Genomic DNA, 22,715 nt, shown 5'->3' on the forward strand with positions numbered 1-22,715 from the left:
TTTTGAAATGTTTTGGATTTTACAGCTCTCCTGTATCAACACCCCATGCAATTTACCACAGTAGCTAGTTGGATTGCTATTTAAACACGAACTATTTTATTAACTACCTTCTATGTTGTATCTGTACCTGGGAACAATTTAGAAGACGAGGAAGTTTTATTCAGCATTGTTTTTACTTTCAAGTATCCATACTACAAAATGTTTCAGCATATTCTTTCTCATTGCAGCAATATGTTGCACACATGTTGTTCTACAGAATTAATCTTGTGTTTCCTGATCTTTGTAGGCATGGATGCAAAATAAAGTTCCTTTGCCTCCCCCACCTGAGCCATTGAATGATAGAAAGGAGGATATTAAGCTGGAGGAGAAAAAGAAATCACAGGCAGAGATTGAGCAGGAAATGGCAGCACTTCAGTACACAAACCCACAACTCCTGGAGGTACGTGTGGAAACACAGGGATTAACAAGTTTGCTTTAGCTCTTTCTGGGGCGGATTTGGACTTAAGCACTAAAGTGAGCAGCTTCCTGCAGCAGTTTGACCTATTTGGCTGTTTTCACTTTTTACAAAAAGACATCTCATTGGACAGGATATTGCAGTTAATATGTGATGATGTGAATCCCTCAGGGAGGCCCCCACATCTCACTTTACCAGTGGATCTCTTCAGTTGGTGATTTCTGTTTGTTACAAGGGAAGCATTTTTACTTGTAACGTACTTCTGTGCTTAGTTGATTTTCTGTCTCTCTTTTTTGGACAGCAACTGAAAATTGAGAGACTTGCACAAAAGCAAGCTGAGCAAGTGCAGCCACCGCCCCCAGGAGGATCTCTCCATGGACCTCAGCCTTTCCCAGGGCAAGGCCCGATGTCACAGATGCCTCAAGGGTTTCAGCAGCCCCTTCCACCTCAGCAGATGCCAATGAATATGCCTCAGATGGGACCCCCCGGTCCACAAGGACAGTTCAGACCTCCGGGACCCCAAGGACAAATGGGACCTCAAGGTCCATTACACCAAGGAGCTGGAGGTCCACAAGGGTTCATGGGACCACAAGGACCTCCAGGCCCCCAAGGGCCTCCACAAGGAATGCCACGGCCTCAGGATTTACATGGACATCAAGGAATGCAGAGACATCCGGGCCCTCATGGGCCGATGGGGCCCTCAGGTCCCCAGGGTAGCGCTGGCCCTCAGGGACACTTGGGACCGCAGGGCCTGCCCGGGTCTCAGGCTCATTTAGGACCACAGGGCCCACCTGGCCCACAAGGTCACCTGGGTCCTCAGGGTCCCCCTGGAGGTCAAGGAATGCAGGGGCCACCCGGCCCACGAGGAATGCAAGGACCTCTTCCCCACGGCATGCAAGGAGCCCCGGGATCTCAAGGCATGCAGGGCCCTATATCCCAAGGGCCTCTGATGGGACTTAATCCGAGAGGCATGCAGGGTCCACCAGGACCCAGAGATAACCAGGGACCTAATCCACAAGGGATGATGATGGGTCATCCACAAGAAATGAGAGGTCCTCATATGCAAAGTGGTTTACTAGGACACGGTCCCCAGGAGATGCGGGGCCTTCAGGGACCCCCACCTCAAGGTTCAATGCTGGGACCGCCACAAGAAATGCGTGGGCCACCTGGTCCCCAGGGCCAGCAGGGACCTCCACAAGGCTCTTTGGTGGGGCCTCAAGGAAACATGCAAGGACCTCAGGGACAGCCAAACCCTTCCAGGGGGCCGCACCCTTCCCAGGGCCCTCTGCCCTTCCAGCAGCAGAAAACGCCTCTGTTGGGTGATGGGCCTCGTCCCCCCTTCAATCAGGTACGTGGGGGTCTTTGGAACAAGGGGAGTTCTCAGAAGGTGGGAATGGTAACTGTCTGTGCAAGAGAGGTGCACAGCAGGAGCTGAGAGAATGGACATTGGGTATTCCTTGCTGAGACCTCAGGAAAACTGAAGTGATGATTAAAAGGGTTCTATAGCTGGGGAACAGCACAAGGTGTCCCTGCCCATGGCAGGGGCATTGCAAATAGGTGATCTTTAAGGTCACTTTCAACCCAAAGTAATCATGATTTTATGACAGGTAACTGGAAATGGGATTGTTGGGAACAGTAGTACAAAAACCAGTCTGCTGTGAAAATATGTAACCTTAAGAGAAAGTACTTTTTTTTTTTCTTTTTTTATATTTAAAGACACTGAACTGTCTTAAGCAAGATATTTCATGGGGAGCAGACAAGCATTAATAAAAGTCAAATGTTAAGAAACTAAACAGAAGAAAAGTCACATGTATGTATTAAAGCAAGATATTGCCAACTCTCAGTTGTCCAGAGTAGTTAATCCAAACTGTGGGATGGATTTACCATAGATGCTGACACACCTCGAACCAGCTTAGGTCTGGTTGCACTTAACAGTTGACTCTTAAGTGCAGAGAGACACAGCACTTTCCATTTTCTGCCCTACTACACATCACACAGAGCTCTCTGTGGTTATTGCCTCCCATCAATTCCTAGCTGGATAGCACCAGTTCTTACTTTGTCTCAAGTGTCTTCAGTTCTAGGTGAATTTTGAAAGGGAAGTTTGGGGGAAAAAAACAACTGTACTTAATTGAAAAAAGAAAATGTGTGGTGTTTTTTAACCAGAATTGTCTCTTTTAGACCTGCACTCAGTAATTTCAGTCAAGGCTTTAGACACGTAGAGTACTTAATGTGTAGTCCAGTACCAATCACAATGAGGAACTGAACATTCAAATGAGCTTTAGCTCAGAGACTCATTTTCAGATTGAAGCAGAGTAGCCCACAAGTTGCGGGTTTATTTGAATATTTTTTCTTTACAAATGAATTATTCCCTCCAGAAGGCTGTTAATGTGCTACTGCTGCTGAAATTTCACAAATATCAAAGTTATACAAACCAGTGTTGGTTCCCCAACTATATAACTTAAACCAGCAGAGTTGTTCCTCATTGCTACCCCAGGGAAATTAATTTTCCTTTTGAGAGTAATTGCCTTGTTTGTGGAGAGCTGTCCTTGTCTGCTCTTGCCACTGACACTTTGGAATTCACTAAGGTGCTTTTGATAGGTGGCTGGTTATTTTCTTTGAATGTTGCTATCTTAAAGGTTTTTACAGACACTAAAAAAATGACACAGTAAGGTATTTTAACCCATTCTTCCTTCCTTGTGCATCTTTAGTATGGTAATGGCTTTTAAAAATTAATGTATTTTAAAATTCATAATGTCAGGTTCTGCTCCATTTTGCTTCTTTGTAATATGAATATAACTGTAGTTCCTGTTTAAAAAGACCCCATATATAATTTTTTTAACAATAGACTTGAGTTTGTTTTGTGTTCTGGATTTGGCTTTTTTCTTCTGTAAACTTGTACAAATCACTTGTCTTCCTTTTCAGTAGCAGAGGTGTGTGAATATCTGCTTTATCAAGGGTTTGTGGCATTAACACAGAACAATTATAGATAATTGCAAGGCTTAATCTCCACATAAGATATTGCTGTTACCTGCCCTGGCTCTACGCTGGATTTGCTGAAATGCAGAAGGCCATTTTCAGCTTTTAGTAAAGTACCTCTTTCTAAACTCTGCATATTTTCCAGCTCAATCCCAGTTTGAGGCCTGGAATGAATTTTGAAACAAAAATCCCATGAAAATGCAGAGTTAGAGCTCTGTGTTCCCAGTTGGCAAAGCATGGTTTGTTTGTAAGCAAGGTTTCTGCTAAGGAGAGTTATTTACTGTGTGCTAAAAACTGCTGGTTTGGTTAAATAAATGGAAGAAGTTCCATAAAAATTACTTTAAGTAAGCATCTGCTAAATAGATGGGAAATCCTGGAACTCCAGCAAGGTTTTGCTCAGGAACAGCAGAATCACTGTGATAGCTGGCTCTACCTAGTCAGAGGATGGATTTGTTCTGGACTCCAATCAACATTCCATCATAAGAAAAGTATTTTTGGGGATTTTGGTTTTTGGGGTTTTTTTTTAATGGACACTAAGCCAGATCTTTTATTTTGCTTATTTTTCCAACATGCTTACAAAATTACTTGATGCAAATACAGTTTATAGTACATATTTGTGTGCTTTCTTGTGTTTATCACCTACATTGCAGTTGAATATAAATTTTTAATTTAAAGCGATATTTCAAGATATGATGAGGTAAATGCACAAATAAACTTTCTGCTTCTCTGCAACCAGAAACAAAAAGGTAGTGTTTCTCAAAATTAATTTAGAGCATTAAAATTATTTGATTCCTGGAGAAGTTAAGCAGTGTAATTACGACCCAGGGGTGTGCTGGAGTACAGGTCTTTAAGTATTTCCAGACTGCAGGCTGAAAGGGTTTTAACAAGTCGGTGTGAAGGCCAAGTCTAAATCTTTTATACTGGACATATCTAGGAAGAAATTATATTTTTAGGGGTTTCTAGTAAGGGTTTGTGGGGGATTGGCTTTTTGGTCATGTCAGCGTAGGAAGGTTTTGTATTGCAGTCCTGCAGGTTCCAGGTCTCTGGTTCATATTTTTATTGTTAGATTTTATATCTGCAGTGTAAATTCTCTACATGTCACTTTTCAGTTCCAGTCCAGCACAAACCCCAAATGAGGACTTTTTGTCAGGCCTGTGCTGTTGAAAGGCAGAATCAGAGCATCATCTGAACAGTTTTCCAACCAGTGTCACCACAGCAGGTCCTGTAGTTTTGGTACCTGTCAAAATCTTTCATGAGTCTGTGACAGCAGCTGAATTTAAAGAGCATTAATTTATCCTTTAAAATTCACCAAAAAAAAAAAAAAAAAAAAAAAAGAAAAAAAAAAAGAGGAAAAAATACCAAAAAGGCACGTACATACTTTATTTTTTTCTTTGGGATCACATAAAGCACACAAAACTCTGCCTACTGTACTGCCTCTGCTTTTTTTAATCCTAAAATGGAGAAAAATGAACTTTGCCATCATGTTTAAAATGAGACTCATGTTAGCAACTTACAGGTGTTTAGAGAAGAGGATTCCTTATGGCCCTATTGTTGTCCCCTCATCCCAACATTCTTAGTACTTATTTTTGTATATATAGTTTCTCTTTTCTGTTCATTTCCAAATGAACAAAGAAGTCTTTGGTCTGTGAAGCTCTTTAACTGCCTGTAAATCGGGCATTACATAATAATTTTCAAACAAATTTACACATTTCCCTTAGGAAAATTCCTCTGTTCCTCCAGAGGAACAGAATATTTGTATCAAATACTCAATAAATTCAATACATTCTTACAGAATATTCATACTCAGGAAGAATATGAGCTTTATCTTCTTTGGCTGTGACAGATAAAATATGAATACCTGCAGAGCTGTCTCTTATGAAATGGTGTTTCTCAGTGACTGAAGCATTACCCATGTGATTGTCTGAAACCACTGATGTGAGGCTGAAACCATTGGAACATGAGCTGTTTCTGTTGTACAACCTGTGCAGATGTAGACCTTATGGAAAGAAAATTGTTTTGCACTCCTACAAAAATTTTTAATTACACACGGCAATTCATGTGGCTTTTGTTCTTCCATGCTCACAGGACGGACAGAACCCGGGTCCTCCTCCGCTGATACCAGGCCTGGGGCAGCAAGGAGGACAAGGTCGTCTGGGCCCTCACAACCAAGGACCTGGTCTTAATAAAGGTAATTAACATATTGTCTGTTCTCCTGGGAGTCAGTCTCCTCCAAGAGGGGCTGTCCCAGTGCAGTGCAGCCTGGGAGAAATGGCTGGAGCACAGTGCAAGGCCTTGGCTGACAGAAAAGCTTCCATAGGTGTGGGCTGGGATATACAGGAAAAATTTTCCCGGAAATACTGTTTCATGTGAAATGTATCCTATATACTTTCTAGAACTCTATGAACTAGAGCATCCTGAAGTGATGTAGAAACGGTTACAGAAACCTGCTGTGATTTTTGTTGTCCCTCAAGGTGATGCCCGTGGGCCACCCAACCATCACCTGGGCCCGCTGTCGGACCGGCGGCACGAGCAGAACAGCGGCGGCCCCGAGCACGGGCCCGAGAGGGGCCTGTTCCGAGGGGGGCAGGACTGGAGTGACGGCAGGGACAGCAGGGGCATGCCCGACAGACGGGGACCTCACCCCGATTTCCACGATGACTTCGACCGGCCCGACGACTTCCGGGATGATTTCCACCCAGACAAGAGATTTGGCCATCGACTGCGGGAGTTTGAGGGGAGAGGAGGCCCACCATTGCAAGATGAGAAATGGAGACGAGGTGGACCTGGGCCTCCCTTTCCTCCCGATCACAGGGAATTTGAAGGAGGTGGTTCCAACCGGGGGCCTCCTGGTGCTTGGGAAGGACGGAGACCTTCAGATGACAGATACCCACGGGATCCTGAGGATGCGCGCTTCCGAGGAAGGCGAGACGAGAGGTAAGAATAAATCCACTTCTCTTTCTTGGGTTAAAGGGTAAATGGAGGGAACTCTTTTATTCCTGGTTTCCTTTTCATTAAGGAGTCTATCTGTTTCAGATTTATAAACTGGAAACCAATAAGGAAATGAAAACTCTAATATACCTGAGTGTAGAGTCCATAAAAATCATTCAGTAATAGAAGAAAACTTGAAAAATGGTCATTGTACACAGCAGCTTCCGTGTCTTTAAACAGTAAGTAAAGAGAAGGGGGAAAGTTTGTAGAGAAGATCCAGTGACACAGGATGAAGATCTGAGACCGTTTTGATGAAAATTGAGAGGAGACTTAAAGGTTAAAGTGACAAACTTTTGAACCCTAGAAGTGGATTTTGAGATTCTGTCTCCAGTCACAAACTACAGCATGACTGTAGAGACTGTAGGATGAGATGCAATGCCCTCGTAAGGAGCAGGAACAGTGATGTGACTGCCAGACAGAAGGGACAGACTTACAGCATCTGTTGGACTGTTGAGACTATTTTTTCATGCGTTTGCTTGTAGAAATTTTATTCCTCTTTTTGACTTATTTCTTAATGCCAAGCAAAGAACTCAAAAATAATCTGATTTACAGCAATGTCCTTGTCATTGCTCACAATCTCTGAATAAATCGCAAAGGGATAAATTTGCTTTTAGTTACCAATGTAAATATGGAGGAATTAATGCTGTCTCTGAAATGAATTATCAGCAAAATTGCTCCAGATTTATGTTAGTTTAATTAAATGAAATTTGGCCTCCATGGTCTAAGCCTCTCACTGACCACCAAGTCTCTATGTATAAGAACATGTGCTTGTTACCAATATGCTGTGGTCTCCACATAATGTGAATTTTGTGTGTTTTAGTTGCCTTTTTAATCATTTTCTTACATTCCTTTTACTTTGCATCTATACAGCTCTTCTTTTAGCTATTTTCTACCTAGCTCTGTAAGATGTAACTTCCTTTTATGTGAAGAGTATGAAAAGAAATGAACAGTAACTTAAAGAAGGTAACAATTAAAGCCATTTTTAAAAAGTAAAGCCAGAGAAAATGCAGTTGGATGGTCAAGTGGTCCAATGGTCTGCATCACAGAACTCTAAAAGACACAGCAGACAAGACTTTCAGAAGCTCAGTAGAGATTTTTCAGATCTTACATTGAAAATGCTTAGGGACTGGCAAATATTTTATTATGGTCCTGATCTTTAAAAAGTTTCAGGAAGGGAAACAAGAACCTTGTGACCTGTAAATCTGACTTTTGAACTAAGAGTGTTCTATTTATCAGAGTACAAGTGTTTGCCCAGAGAGTTTGAAATGAAATGGCACAGGGCTCTAAAAGGCTCACTGTGCTTGTACATTTGATGATTTTCTTGAAATGAAGGTGAACTAGGTGCCATTTACTGCAGATGCTGTGGTGGACTTAATCCCAACCACTCCTTTAGCTGACTTGGTTTGAAATTGAGATTGTAACTGGTTTGATCAAGCATGAGAGGCAAATGTGTGTATGTGTGTTTCTCTCTAATTTCCCATCCTTTTCATCCCTGTCCTGTTCTTACTCTATATCAACATGATGCTTCTACTGCAGAGACCTGCCTCTTCCTGCCTGCTAAATCTGCACAGTGTGTAGTTGTGTACAGTAAGGTCCTAGGCCTCGGGGAAGAAGATGTGAGAGCAGTCAAACAGGAACGGAGCCCGATGCAAGGCAGGGTTTTATGTGTGACTGATATGAAAAGGCAAATAAGGATATCCATAACACAATATTAGGAGCTGTGGCTGTGTCAGGCACAGGTATCGTAGATTCCAAAACTCAGCTGTGTCCATAAGTTGCCTGAAATAGGAAAGGCCCTGTTCCTGCAGCCCTGGGACCTCGTGTTGAAAATCTTGGTAATTTCCAAGCTAAGTCGAATCACACCATATCAGTATTAAAGCAGGAGGCCCTCTAAGAAACCTCTAGAGGACTGTGCTGTTTCAAGGCTAAACAATACTGCTCTGTGATTATTTGAACCATTTGTACCTGAAACTGTTGAGTTTGTTTTCCCAAACCATCCAGGTTAATGTAAATGGTTCATGGTCCATACAAAGCACTCCTCCATCCACTGCTGTACCTGTACAGGCACAGCAGCCTCCTCTCTGTATTGTGTTTGTTTCTGGGAGGTGGAGACAGACCTATTGTTTTTTATTAAAAACAATGTAAAAGTTTAAAAATATTGTATTGTGTTATGACTACTGTTAAAATATTTAAATTTGTAATTAAAAGGTTAATGTTGTTAAAATTCTAAATAAAAGTATCTAAAGTTTTGCTTGTAATAGGATGCACTGTGTCTTTAATGAGCTGGGGAAGGGGATGCTGCACACAGCCAACACCATGGGAATACTGTGATGCTTCCAGTTCAGCCAGAGTGGAACTGGGAACACTGGGGAGGTGGGAGGCACCTGTGACTGGGCAAGGAGAGCTCCACACCGTGTGCTGTCACTGAGGGTGGGCAGAGTAGCGTGGGTGGCACGGTGGGGACAGCAGTGTGCCTGTGCCACCTCAGCTGGGCTGTGATAGACAGGCATCCTCACAGGGCAGGGCTGAGCTTTGCAAACCCTTCAGGTGTTTGAACTGCTTGTGCCAGGAACAGAACTGCTAGTTATTCACACAGCCAGCTGCAGGCTTACCTGGCATGGCACTGACAGCTCATGAAGAGCCATTCTCCCCTCTGAAGAGCTGTCCCAGCCCCCAGTGCAGTGCTGGAGGAGGCTGCACTCACTAAGATGCAGTGCAGAACCCAATTGTAGCAAATTCCTGAGGATGCCCTTGGTACTTAATAGACAGCAATTATCAATTTCAGGGCCATAATCACATTTTGCAACACAAAATTCATTACTGCAGTTGGTTAAACTGCTCTTCAGGTTGCAGAATGCCACTGTGCACTGTTCAGCTGTCACTATGCCTATACATACAAGGGCAGTCTAGATGCATTTGCTAAAATTGTAAACTTTGAAGAATGGAATGAAAAGGAGAGTTGTCTGGCAAAAGAATCATAGAACTAATAGGAATGAGATCCTGTAATGTTTTGTTATAGCCATGACTCTCATTGCTTCTATGTTTTCAGTTTGTTTTATGATGGAAATGGAAAGGAAAAAAGGGAAGGGGAATGTAAGACCATCAGAGTTAAGGGAAACTCACTTATACCTTGCCTTACCTCACCTTGTATCTATCATCACTCATCAGTTGTTCTTCCCACCTTTTCATTAAATGAATGCAGTGTGTTTAATAATATTTTTCTTGTATGAAAAGCCAACATAATCAGTGGAAGGAAATGTGAGAGGAAGATTACAAAGCTTACTATCAAAGTGCTCAAAGGCAAAAATGGGCACTTTCCCACCTACAAATCCTGTTTTAGTAACTGTATGTGCTGTAGCATTAAATGAAACAGTTTAGAAATGAGCTGATAATTAAACTGAAGCTGACTCAATTATGCCTAAAAGCCACGTTTGTATAATGTTCTTTGTTGTAGCTTCCGAAGAGGAGGACCCTCAAGACACGAGGGCCGGGGACCCAGGGGCAGAGATGGCTTTCCTGGCCCTGAAGATTTTGGGCCAGATGATGCTTTTGACTCTCCAGATGAAAACTCCAGAGGAAGGGACCATGGTGCTCGGGGACGAGGTCGAGGTGCTCTGAGAGGTAAGGGGAATGCTCTTCCACACAGAAATGCAAGGATGAGGAAGGAAAGGCATTTCTTGGAGAGACTACATCATTCGCCTGAATGCAATGTCTCTTCTCACTCCTGTCCCCTGCTTCTCTTACTGCTCAGGAGCTCGGAAGGGTTTGCTTCCTACTCCAGATGAATTCCCACGCTTTGAAGGAGGGAGGAAACCAGAATCCTGGGATGGAAACAGAGAACCAGGTAAAAAATTTGGTGAGGCTTGTAGACTTCTACAATATAATAACTTAAAAAAAATATTTTTAAAATCATGCCTTTTTCCTGTACCTCACGTGTTCGCTACCTGTATTTTACCATGAAAAAAGTCCAATGCAGTTCTTTGGTCTTTTAAATTTAGGAAAAAAGAACTATACAGAATTTAACTATACAGAACTTAGGGAAAACTATACAGCTGTCTTAATGAATAAAAGTGATTGTAGCCTCAAAGCCTTGATTTTCGGTTGTGTTCTTGTACAGTCCAGAAATGCCCAGGCAGTTTTGTCACCTCTGGATGACTAAATCACATGTCATGGAGTTTTTTTTTACTAGGTTTATTAATGCCAACAGTAATCTTTTTCTGTGTTGGTATCTTTCCAGCTGCAATGTCTAACAGCTTATATTTGCAGTTGTCTTACTAAAGGCAAACCCATATGGGACAAGACAGAGCTGTAAAATGCCAAGGAAAACAAAGCAAAAATGAATGAAGGTGTGATTGTCTTTAAAATACAGGAAAGAACACTTTACATTTTTTCCATCTGCCACACTTTTTTTTCCCATCATCTTTAGAATCTGTTTGACCTTTAGCTTTTTTACTAGGAAATGAGACAGAGGAGAAGCTTTACATAATTTTAACTTCAAACTGTGTGCCAAACACTGTGGGCAGTTTGTAAATTTATGTGGCTGCCTTCAAAAATGAGGAATAATGATCCAATAAACATTACTTATCCTTTGTTTTCGTGCACAGGTCCTCGTCCAGATCACCCTCCTCATGATGGGCACTCTCCAGCCAACAGAGAACGTTCCTCTTCACTCCAGGGCATGGATATGGCCTCACTGCCACCACGGAAACGCCCCTGGCACGATGGACCGGGAACCTCTGACCACAGAGACATGGATGCTCCAGGTGGACCTCCAGAGGAGAGGGGCAAAGGTAAAAAACCCCTTTGATTGGAACCCTTAAGTAACACTGGCATGTATTTTCAGTATTCAGTGTATCCAGAACTTCTCTGTTCAGAGGGGATAAAGCTGAGGTGGTAAATATCTGATTTTACCAGCTGGGAAGTTAAAGACCAGTCTTACAGGAACATAAGAACAGAGGGATTTTCAAAACATCAAATCCAGATCTTATCTCCAGCATGCAGAATCCCCTTCTTTATTGCCCTGTTCAAAAGTAGTTGGTTTTCGGTTCCCTGTTACTCAGCTGCAAAACTCATTAAGAGCATTTTCCCGTCATTTTCAGAATAGTTGTTTATTAATATAATAAATATTAATACTAATATTAATATTTATTAATATTAATAAACAACTATTCTTTAACTCAAATATAAGAGCATTATATTTGAGTTATTTAACTCAAATATAGAATATTGAGCCTGGAGTGATATATCCCTGAAGTGCTCTCTACACCTCTGAAGATCTGACTTACTAAAACATTATTTTTATTTTTAATGGCTTTCTAGTTACCTTTTGTGTACGTCTCTAATTGCTTTAAGAATCATATAAACTTTTGGTATACACAACATCCATGGACAGATCTCTAAAACTTAATTGCAGTAGACTGTACTTTAAAAAAAAAGTAGGGATGTTTTCCCCTTGATCTATGCTTATCATTCACTAATTTTATTTGATGTCTTGTGCTGTAATTAAGTTGAATGTTGGTCCCTGTTATTACTGAATGCCACCTCTGCACTGAACTCTACCACTTCCAGCCTGAACGAGCTGTTCTCCAAGTCAGAGCTCTGATTTCTTTATTCTTTCTAGAAATTGTTCTGTCTCTTCCACTAGCCTTGTTACTTTCTATGTGCTATTCTGAGTTTTAAATTATCCTTTTCTAAATTAAATGAGGTAAGTAGGAATTGCACACACTATTTAAGATGTGGTGCAGCCATGGGTTTCTACAGTTCTCTTGTATTTCTTCCACTTTCTCTATTCTTTCCTAATAGTCCCTGGTGGTGTAGTTCCCTCTAAGTGGTCCCATGCTGCTGTAACCCACAGAACACATTCTTTTGGAGTCATTGCTGTTAGCATCACACCAGTTCTTGATCCTGTTTCTTACAGATCTCAGGACTTCTGTTCTCTTGTGTAAATACTGTCTTTCTTTAATGTCCTTACATTGACTACTCACTGTCAGGTAGTGATCAGTGACAAATGTCCTCTTTTGCTTCCTGATGCTGAGCTGGCTGCCTGCAGCTGAATTTGTTGCTGTTAGACTGCACAACTTTGTCTCTGATGCCACTGAACACTGAATCCCAGCCCATTTCTCTCACCACTGTCCCAAAGCTCATTCAGTTTTAACTGCTTGTCACTCCTCCTCTGCATGGACTCTAGTCCCAGGTTTTATCATTTCTTCACAGATGTTTTGAATGAAACTCTGTTGATAAACTTCTCTACCAGTATTTTTCCTTCCATATCCACATGCTGTAGTTCTCAATTTAGCCAGCATCTATCAATTCTGTAAGGATTCCTTTTCCAGCTTCAGTAATGATTGTAATAACTCTATCAGATTCTTCATTAAACTCAAAACAATTGTTGTCCAGGCAGAAGTGTGGTATTTAACTCATAATATGCTAAAGGAAGTGTAGAATGATGGCAGAAAGCCTGCCAAACCATGAACAATACTTATTCATACGGGGGCTATGTCACCTTCAGTTGTATTGGTAAAATTCTTTGAAGACTAAAACTTCATTAATGTTTCTGTGAAACAGTTTGGTGACTGTTTTACATGGAACAATCACTCTTGCTAAAGTGCAGCAAAAATACCTGAATTTAGCTGTAGTATGTGTCCTAAAAACAAGCACTGATTTTGTTTTCTCACAATACTGCTTCTTATTTTAGGCTAATAAATTGGGTTGGGTTTTTTTGTTTTTTATATCAAACATATCAAAACCAAAAAGGTATGTGAGAATTAGAAAATTCTATTCCTGGAAGTCAGAACTTGAGTACTTCTTGTTCCAGTTAGTAGTGAAATAAAGCATTTTCCCATTATTTTTAGAAAAAAAATGGAACAAAACAGTAATGTTACTCATGATGTTCACCATCAACCTCGACTGTCTCAATTTGTTAACACTGCTATGTCTCCATTTTGCATTTTAAAATAGTATATTTTGCAATCAAAACAGAGAGCCCCAGTGTGAAGCACAAGAACTGGCAGTTTGGAGGAAAAGCTATCACTGTTCTGACTTCATTTCAGTAACTGCTGACAGTATCAAATATAAGCTCCTTTAATTCCCAAGGAATTGCTTGATGGTTGTCCATTTTCTGAACTGTAATGGAGACATTAAATCTGCATAAGAAAATTCTACTGAGGGAGGAGACATAAAATTGCAGGTCTCAGCTAGAGCTGGTTTATGAATGATGACACCACAGTAGAACCAGCTCAGTATCTGCCATGTCTGAGAAGAGACTCAGCTGAAACTTACTCCAGTAACTGCTTGTGCTTCCTTTGCAGGACGAGGAAATTCAGGACCTTCACAGAGAGCGCCGAAATCTGGGAGGTCCAGTTCTCTAGATGGAGACCACCACGATGGATTCCACAGGGATGAAGCCTTTGGTGGAGGCCCTGGGGCAAACCCTTCTCGAGGAGGAAGGAGCAGCAGCAATTGGGGACGAGGAAATAACATGAACTCTGGCCAGTCCCGGAGAGGAGGATCTCGGGGTGGCCGAGGCCGATAGAAGAGGCTTTGACTGGGTCATGCCCAGTCCTTGTGGGACAATATTTAAATAGACTGCTACTCTGGACTCACCTGCAATGCCACGAACCTGGACTCTTAACTGGGATAACTGAATGTGCATTAGTTCCTAACAGGGGTCTTTATTTTCCTGAATCAGTCATTTGCCTCTAGCTGCAATATTGTAGCTACCTTTGTTTTGTTCTTTCCACTCCTATTCCCCTCACTTTCTTATTTTGTCAAGAGCTGGAATTTCTTTTAAGTGTTGTGGAACATGGAGCATCTCCACAGATTTCAGTTCACCTCCAGACAGAAATTTGTTTCTATATGTACAGTTTGTCAAAGAGTTACGTTGGTTTTGTATGAATACAGAATGTAATTTGAGCAAAAATTAACAAAAAAAATCAATAGTGTGTGATTCTTTACTCACCTATTACTACAGAGGGTTGTATTTAGGCAAACTTGTGTTTCAGATGCAGCAACAGTACTACCTCCTGAAATCTCAGCCATTTAAAATACTGAGAGCCGATTCCCAGGGTTTTGGTTTATCATGTATGGAGAAGTTTCATTTTCACCTTTAGCCACAGGTGTGTACAGTGGTGCTGAGGTTAAAATTCCAAAATGCAGGCAATCACCACTGCTTGCTAGTCTGCCATCCTGAAACAGAAAAGAGTGAAATAATGTTTAGAACAAGTTGTCAAAGACATATTGTGAGTTACATAACCTGGATCCTAAAACAGACATCACAGCAAAGATTGGCATTCTACACTTCACCTAGGCAAGCCACAGATTTTTGTTCAAAACAGCATCTGTTTATAGAAACTGAGAAAGAAAGTTCAGCAGCTTGATTGATATGTTTTACAGCAGCTGTGTGACACAATGTTTAAAGCTATGGGTGTTCAGCAGAGTCTGGTGCAGTAATTGCTGAAGTGCAATTATAAGTTTTTTTAAGTGTCTTTTCTTTAGGATATTGTTGTCTGATTTTACTAAAGAAGGGAAATGAGGAGGAGGGGTTATTCCTATTTTCCACATTTCATAATAAAGCTACTTACCAACCATGAGTTTGTTTTCCCCACAAATCATTCCTGTTAATCATCTCCAGCCACCACGTTACCAGAAGGCTCCTTTAACACCTAAAGCCTCAGTGAAAATGTTACCACGTAAGTACTTCTCTGCAGGTACCCCTCAGGAAGGTCCTATATTGAAAATATAATAAAAAATCACTACCCCCTCTCTCCTGCTTCAGGCTTCCCTCTCTCCTGCCTTGAATTTCAGGCTATAATCAGGATGAGACTTATTTCTAGAGGCTCCTGCAACCCAGCAACACATGCAGCTGTTGCATCTTCTCATAGTCAGTTTTACCAAAGACTGGCTCAAGCCCTATGTCCCATCTTACTTAAAGACATCAAAGCACAGATGCTTAACTGCTGTTCTCTTGGTTCACTCAGTCACAAGTACCTTTTTCTACTTGGTTTTTAATTTGTGGTGTATCAAATCACATTTGAAAATTGTAACTGATTGTCAGCTTATAAAATCCTTCTCATGGGTGTCAGGAGAGGGAGAATGGTCTTAAAGGAGTTCTCTAGAAACAGCTGAGATATATCTGATATGTCTGAGTTTGTCCCTTGAGAAAAAATGCTTTTTAGCTCTATCTGAAGGACTTTGGGCCCTTTGGGTGTATGTCTGGGAGCTGGGATTTGTCCTGAAGTTTTCATGAGAAATACTAATGATTTCATCATTGGCAAAGAGGAAAGCTTGCTCTCTTTTCATTTAGCAAGCCTGATGTATGTTTAAGGTGCTAAAAGAGGTCTAATACTATATGAATTACAGGATGAGCTTCAGGCTTTAATTAAACCACAGTCCTCTACCAAAACAAGTTAAAGTGTATGTAACAAGAGAAAACCCAGTATTATCTAGAAAACTTTTATTTCCTCTGATGATTGGTTAGTTCTTTAAACAATTATGGTACTTAATGTTAAGTAATACTCTTCAAGGGGCAGCTTTTTCAATGGAGTTTTGAAGTATTTCACAATCATATGCTCAAAAAGTAAAAAGAAAATTTGATAATTAGATATAGTTTCTACAAAATCTTGGAAGGTAACAGCATAGCAGAAGAGACAGAAGTAGCTTCCCAGTCTGTGATAGTGTGACCCACTGTTACTGGGAAATGGGTACAGTTATTTACTGGGAATATATTTCTGTGTTCCTCAGGTCATGTTATTTTACCAGTGCTGCACATAGACTCTTATGCTCTATCTGTTACTTCAGAGGTTGTCTCAGATTTAATTTTACACTGCTTTTAGGAATAAAATTAATTTTACATACTGTAACTTTGAAACTGTAAAAACAAGAGAGCTAATTTAATGCTATTCTGATAGCTCTGATCTACATTCTTAATGGAAAAAAGTGACCAATAGGGAAATGTCTATACTGACAACTGGGCACAAATATTTTTATTAAAGCAATCTATGTACACTTAAGCACCCTCTTTAACAATTTCAGTTTAATTCAGAAAAGTATTTGGTAAATATATTAAAACTAAATAGTGATAGCAGGTAAGTATTGCAGGCTTTATTTTCTCCATGAGGCACAAATGCTCAGTGAGATACTCACGGGGGCTCTGTGCAGGTGAGGCCCCATGGTCCCATTTCCTTGCAGCTGTCCAGTACCTGGCCCAAACTGGAGCAACCCAGCTCTGTCAGCCTGAATTCAGCACCCTCCTAAGGCAGCTCAGTTTCTGCACTGAAGCAGAGCTCCAATTACTGGCAAATCTATTTTTGAAGGTCGGGCTGGGACAAGTAAGCAACTCCTGCTCAAGTTCAGAGAGCAATATCTATAAACAAAAGTAAAGTTCTAAGAGCTGAAGCTCCCACTTTAAAGCCCAGTTTGGTCCCTTACAGCAGTACCTGCAAACGCCAGTGCTCTTAACCAACATTTGCACTTTGCATCCTCTCACGATCATGCAGAACACCCCCACCCCTTGCAAGTATGGGCAGTTTTTGTGATCCACAGCCCCAGGAAAGTTTGTTTCACTTACTGGATGGTTATTTTAAAGCTGCTTTTTAGAGAGAAATGCAGTTCATTGGCCACAGTCTTCGTATTCACCACTGGTCTGAGGTGACAGCAAAAACAGTATGTGTTCATAGTGTAGGGGTCAGCACAAAACCAGTTAATTTTTCAATGTCGTCCCCTAGCCTCGATCGCATTTTGCTAAATCATCTTCGTGTTTCGGCATCCGTCAGCCTTGCGCACCTCAGCTGCTCCTCAGCACCGGGCGAATCCGCAGGGGCAGCGCACGGGCTCCGATGCGGCGCTCCGCAGCAGCCGTGCAGCAGCCACACGGCCCCAGGCTGGAGGCACGAGCGATGCTGCGGCTCCCCACCCAGAGGTGGAGCGATGCCGAGCCCTGGTGAGGCGAGTAACGAGCCCGGGGCGGCTCGGCAGGCTGACACCGCACACAGCGCTGCAGCTCCGCGTCACCGGGGCTGCCAGCCCTGCCGCTGCTCCTCGGGCGCTACCGAGGAAAACGTGCCAGGACGCGGAGGAGGCGAAGAGAAGCGGCGTCCCCCGTCTCGGAGGCGGCTGAACACATCGCGAGGCTCCCGGCCCGTGTGCGAGGGGCTCCCGCGGGGCCGCGCCGCTCCTCCGCCGTTGCGCCGGGCTCACAGCGGCAGCGCCTTGCCCCGGCCGCACAGCGCGGCGCGGAGCAGCCCGGCCAGGCGGCGCAGGCCGGCGGCGCCGCCGGGCAGCGCGGCCAGGAGCGCGGCGGCGGCGATGCCGAGCTGCGCGGCGGCGCCCAGCGCCGTCAGCGCGGTGCTGCGCAGCCCCAGCGCGGCGTACAGCGTCCCGAGGAGCGCCCCGAGGTACAGCAGCGCCCCGCGGCCGGGCTCCCGCAGCAGCCGGGCGGGCCCGCGCAGCAGCGCGGCGGCGCCCAGCGCGCACAGCGAGCCCAGCGACCAGAGCAGCGCGAACTTGCGGGCGCGCAGCAGCAGCAGCGGCGCGCACAGCCCGGCCAGCGCGAAGCACAGCGCGGCCAGAAGCGCGCACAGCCCGCTGCCCGCCAGCCGCTGCCAGCGCGACAGCCCCCGCAGCCACGGGTCCTCCTCTCCCGTCCACGGCCACACCGTGGCGCCGGGGGGAGCGCCCGCCGGGAGCGCGTTCAGCGCCCCCAGCCAGGCCCGCAGCCCGCCGCCGTCCCCCGCCTCCTCCTGCGAGCCGCCGGCGGCCGGCGGTGCGGGCGCCGCGCTGGGGCCGGTGGCAGCAGCAGCAGCCTTGGACTGGGCCAGGTACTCGTGGAGCTGCCGGCCCAGGTCCGCCATGGCGGGGACGGCACCGGGCGCTACCAGGCTCCCTCCGCCCAGCCCGGCGCCGCCATGTTCCGGGGCAGGGGCACATCCGGGGCACAGCGGAACGCGCGGCCGCAGCCCGCGGAGCGCTGCGCATGCGCGGGGGCGGGAGGCGCGGGGCGCGTGCGCGGGGCTCGTGAGGGCCGCGGGGCGCTGAGGGCGGGAGGGCTGAGGGCGGTGCGGGGACGGGGGGCTCTGGGCGGGCTGCGGAGCCTGCCAGGGCCGTGAGTGCGATGGTGCCGGTGAGGGATATGTGGGCTGTGCAGGGCCGCGGGGTCCCTGAGGGCTCTGTCGGTTGTGAAGAGCTCTAAACCTGGGATGAGCCTGTCAGTGATTGACGGGCAGAACTAAAAGTGATGATGGGGGGGATCAACCCAGGAGATGGATTGACAGGCGGTGCTAAACGTAATTGAGATTAGAGTCATCCACTCGGAGTGACTGATAGGCAGGGCCAAGGGTGATGGGGGCAGGCTCAGCCTCGCAGAGCGATTCCGGGCAGGGCCATGGGGATGCCTCTCACTGCCCAGAGACGCTGCACCACCGGAGCAGTCCCTTGTAGCCAGGCCTCCATGGCTGAAATCTGGATTCTGCCTCCCAAAACTGAACATCCAAGGATCACTCCCAGGCAAAAGCTGCCAGACTGACAGATCTCACTATCCTTGGCTTCCTGGGGATGGCCTCTCAGCTGCCCCACAGACACTGGGGCAGCAGGATTTCCTTCCTGTAGAAAAGGGTCATCCTTCACAGCCAGGCACCCAGGGCTGAAAGTGGGACTCCACCTCTGCAGCAGCACATCTGCCCCACACAAGAGCCTATCTGTTACTTGTTAACTGGTCAGATAACTCACACAGGACAAGCTGTCTTGTATTGAGTTATTTTGGTGCTGTGGGATTAAGACTGGTCTGGCATCTGGAATATAAAGCTGAATTTCTGACTGACAGACACCTCACTTTATAAAAGCTACACCAAACTTTGACAAAGCAGAAATTTTCTATGCTTGGAAATGTGTAGTTTTTCCTATGAGCAGGGCTGCCTGCTTTGCAGTTACTCCCTCGAAGCTTAAGTGAAAGGAATCTGTGTACATTATCATCTTTTCAGTGGTCAGTTACATTTGACTCCTAACCAGTACTGTTTCTGTTGCTAGCTTTAATATAAGTACCTTGATATCCTGCACTGTTTTGTGTTATGCTGTAGTCTACTTGTAGAATTGCTCCCAGACAGAAGTTGTCAGGACATATGGATCCCACTGGCCTTGACTTCCCCTGGGCTGTCTCTCATCTGTACCTGAAACACTGGAGCTTTGAGTTTTCCTTCCTATGGAGAAGAAAATTCCTTTTTTTTTTTCCCCAGGAGCCCATGTGCAAAATTTGGATTGCACCTCTAAAATTCAGTATATGCAAGGATTACTCCCACATTAAAGCTGCCAGCACAGACAAGTCTGGCTGGCATTGGCCTCCCCTTGGCCACTTTTCAAGTGCACCTGAAACACTGGGGCTGTGTGCTTTCCTTGCCATGGAAATGCACTGTCATTCTCATCTGGGAGTCCATGGCAGAAATTCTGAATGCCCCTGTACATCCAAGGATCTCTCCTAGCCGGAAGCTGCTGGGTCAGATGTGTGCCTGGACTTTTCCTCCCCTAGGTCACCTCTGACCTGCACCTAAAGAACTGGGCCTATGTGCTTTCCTTCCTGTGGAAATTAACTGTAATTCCCATCCAGGAGCCCATGCTGGAAATTTGATTTGCACCTCCAGAAGTGCAATGTGCTGGTGTGCTTCTGTGCAGATACACTGTTCTGCACCACAGTGAATTTACATGTCAGACTGCAAGTGTGTGATGCTACATAAGGCTGAGAATTAACCTGCAGAGCACCATGGTTGTCTGCAAACTTAAAAGCTCCAAGAAGAGAGTGACTGCACAATTGACTTCCAAATTCTGGTTATCTGCTGTAAGGGAGAAGGTCAGTGACCCCTATCTGTGCTGGCACAGGTTCCTATTCGAGATTTATGTTGAAACAATTCCTTTTAGCTTTAGACTCCAAGATTCAGCAAATACTGTGGTAGAAAGCTGAGAAGAAAACTACAATATTGCACCAATGTGTTTGGTGTGGCTCACATGAGGCAGGGGGAAGGTGCAGACCAGCACTGGTTGAGCAAGCTGTTACTGTCTCAACATTTAACTTGCATCCTGTGAAAAGCAACCACACTCTGGAGTCATGAATTTTCCTGCTTAGCTGCATGTACCATCACATTCTTTCAATCTCCAAAACCCAGCTTCAAAACTTAACATGTCCAGCAATGATTCTCCTACTGTAGGTCCTAAAACAAAAAAGCCCTGGCCTTCCCTTTCCCCTTGCAGAGTCCAGTTACAAAACTAAAAACGTTCAGCACTTGCTCCCCTGGAAAAGGTTCTAGGGGAAAAAGAATCCGTGCTCTTTGCTTTTCTTTTGCAGCCTATAAACTGCCCAGCCAACGGTGAGACGATTCGTCTTCCTTCCCAGCTACATGCAGGATGATATTCTTTCAGTCTCGAAGATTCAGGATCCCCAACGAAACCCCTACACCAACCGTTCCCACACTAACAGCGCCAGGAGAGAAAGGGCGTGACTTTTCCCTGGGCACTGTCAGCGCTCACAAAGCACACCGCACGATGGCGGTGTGGACTTGCAAAAGAAGGAAATTCATCTTTTCTAGCTGTAAACCACCCAAAATGCAGATCCAAGTTCAAAACGTCACTGCTCTCAAATAATCTGTGTCGGGACAGAAAGATTTCACCGACCTTCCCCTTCCAAGAGCAAACTCCTGTTTGCACCACACTCAAAACGGACTCCTCTGTGCTAATAAATTTTTTTCTGCCTCATGGAGTCCAGCTACAAACTTGAAAACCACGGGCAAAAGTGTAGCTCACAGAAGTGCCAGCTGAGAAAGCTGTTGCTGGCCAAAACGGCCAGTGCACGCACACACCCTGCTGTCAGCACCTTCCTCCTCAACTCTGTGTGCCATCGGCATCCTTCAGGCTCCCAGGCACATGCAGATGCACTTGGCTGAGAAAATAAAACGGATTTGGATCTGCTAAAACACCTGGGTATGAATATTAAATATACACATGTATGAAATCGTGGTACATGTGTGTAAGCTGGTGTGTGAAGAGGCAAAGGAGCCGCTTGGTCATTGCAGCAATGATTGATAACCTCAGATTTTGTGGTTTCTCTGAGTTTTCTTTCACTTTGAGGGCTGTGGACTGCTGCTTCTCTCAGGATGCTAGGACCAGTTTTGTGTCCTAGTTTTGCTGAAGGTTTAGCTGTCTCTGTTGGACATTTATTATGTATTTTTTTAAAACATTTGGGCTTTGATGTAATGATGTGTGATATATTTGTCACTGAGAAGGTGGGGCTGGGGGAAGAAACGCTCAAGTCAGCAAAAGAAGAAATGGAGATGAACTGAGTAGAAACCCCTTGAATTTGGAAATCAGAAGAAATAAAGGTCAAGAACAGCCCTCCAAAGAGCTTCAAGCAGGTATGTGGGGAGGGTGAGCAGAACCAGAACTGCTGATTAAAGACCTTTCAGTTTTTTATTCCCATAATTTATCCATAGTAATCCAATATTTACAGCTCCCCTCCTGTTTTCAAACCTAAAACACTCCACTTTGCACCATATCAATTTGTAATTGCTGTTCCCTGTTCAGCAGTTAGTGAATGGAAAACTGGCATGTTGTGACTGTGGGGATATTCTGTTGTTGTGCCTCAGGATTGCAAAAATCCCGCTGCAAAGATCAGGAAAACATTGAGGTTCTTGCTGCCTCTCACTGTGCCTTGACTGGCTGATGGATTTTTACTGGTTTTGAGTTTCCCTTTTCCTGTTGTACTGTCCCTCCCCATCTCAGAGAGTGCTGGAACAGGGAATGCTGGAGGTTTTAATAAGGCTGATTCCACCAGTGTTAATCTCCTTGTCTGGGATAAACGCAGAGTGGTAGTTACTAAGTCAGCAGCCTTGGGATGCTTTCCAAGGCAGAGCTGCAACGTTTTACCTTTGGGTATTTGCCCTGAAGCTACCCTGAGAGTGGGTTTAAGAACAAAAAAAAAGGCAAGGGTACAAAGGCTGCCTGACAGCAATGAGAATTTCACCCCAGGGAGGGTCACTGCCATCCAGGACTGTCTGAAACCCAAAGAATTATTGCATGTGCTGCAGCTGAATGGAGGGCAGGGGCTGTTTGGGATGAAAACAGGGCAGAAAAGGCTCAGCTGAAGCTTAAATTGTCCCACTCTGTTTCCTGTGGGATGCTCTTGTCACAAGGAAGGCTGGCCTAAGGGGCAGGAGAGATGCTGAAGCAGGTTAAAACTAAAAAAAACCCCAAGTCCTAAGAAACAAGGATTCAAATGAAAATTAGAAGCTTGCAAGTTTTTTAAAATAAATACAATATTTGCTCA

The 22,715-nt window shown here is 44.5% G+C and overlaps 2 protein-coding genes and 1 long non-coding RNA gene across 6 annotated transcripts in view; 2 read left to right on the forward strand and 1 right to left on the reverse strand.

The window, feature by feature from the left end:
• The window catches only part of WDR33 (WD repeat domain 33), a 69,409-nt gene extending 54,403 nt beyond the window's left edge, over positions 1–15,006 (forward strand). The window contains exons 15-22 of the mRNA XM_085587556.1: positions 287–439; positions 756–1,802; positions 5,516–5,618; positions 5,902–6,364; positions 9,873–10,039; positions 10,170–10,269; positions 11,000–11,208; positions 13,726–15,006. Coding sequence (XP_085443682.1) covers positions 287–439; positions 756–1,802; positions 5,516–5,618; positions 5,902–6,364; positions 9,873–10,039; positions 10,170–10,269; positions 11,000–11,208; positions 13,726–13,949 — 2,466 coding nt within the window. The 3' untranslated portion in view covers positions 13,950–15,006. The remainder of the gene's footprint in view (positions 1–286; positions 440–755; positions 1,803–5,515; positions 5,619–5,901; positions 6,365–9,872; positions 10,040–10,169; positions 10,270–10,999; positions 11,209–13,725) is intronic.
• On the reverse strand, positions 4,797–20,779 carry SFT2D3 (SFT2 domain containing 3). Of its 4 annotated transcripts, XM_031505656.3 has the most exons (5): positions 16,983–20,779; positions 14,998–15,141; positions 14,376–14,602; positions 11,000–11,187; positions 4,797–10,239 (listed from the first exon to the last, which is right to left on the reverse strand). In XM_031505656.3, exon 1 carries the CDS (start codon positions 18,262–18,264, stop codon positions 17,608–17,610), a length of 657 nt encoding a protein of 218 aa, XP_031361516.1. In that variant the 5' UTR covers positions 18,265–20,779; the 3' UTR covers positions 4,797–10,239; positions 11,000–11,187; positions 14,376–14,602; positions 14,998–15,141; positions 16,983–17,607. The 4 variants fall into 4 exon arrangements, with proteins under 4 accessions (XP_031361516.1, XP_077641698.1, XP_085443681.1 ...); XM_077785572.2 differs by having other exon boundaries at positions 4,797–11,187; XM_085587555.1 differs by having other exon boundaries at positions 4,797–11,187; positions 13,697–14,602.
• LOC146766583 (uncharacterized) lies at positions 17,670–21,639 on the forward strand. Its single transcript, XR_014957281.1, has 2 exons — positions 17,670–17,808; positions 20,742–21,639. It is a non-coding gene; the product is annotated as an uncharacterized LOC146766583 (long non-coding RNA).
• Positions 21,640–22,715: the final 1,076 nt, after the last annotated feature.

This window comes from Lonchura striata, chromosome 9 (assembly GCF_050655825.1).
Source record: "Lonchura striata isolate lonStrDom1 chromosome 9, ASM5065582v1, whole genome shotgun sequence".
Lineage (NCBI taxonomy): Eukaryota > Metazoa > Chordata > Aves > Passeriformes > Estrildidae > Lonchura > Lonchura striata.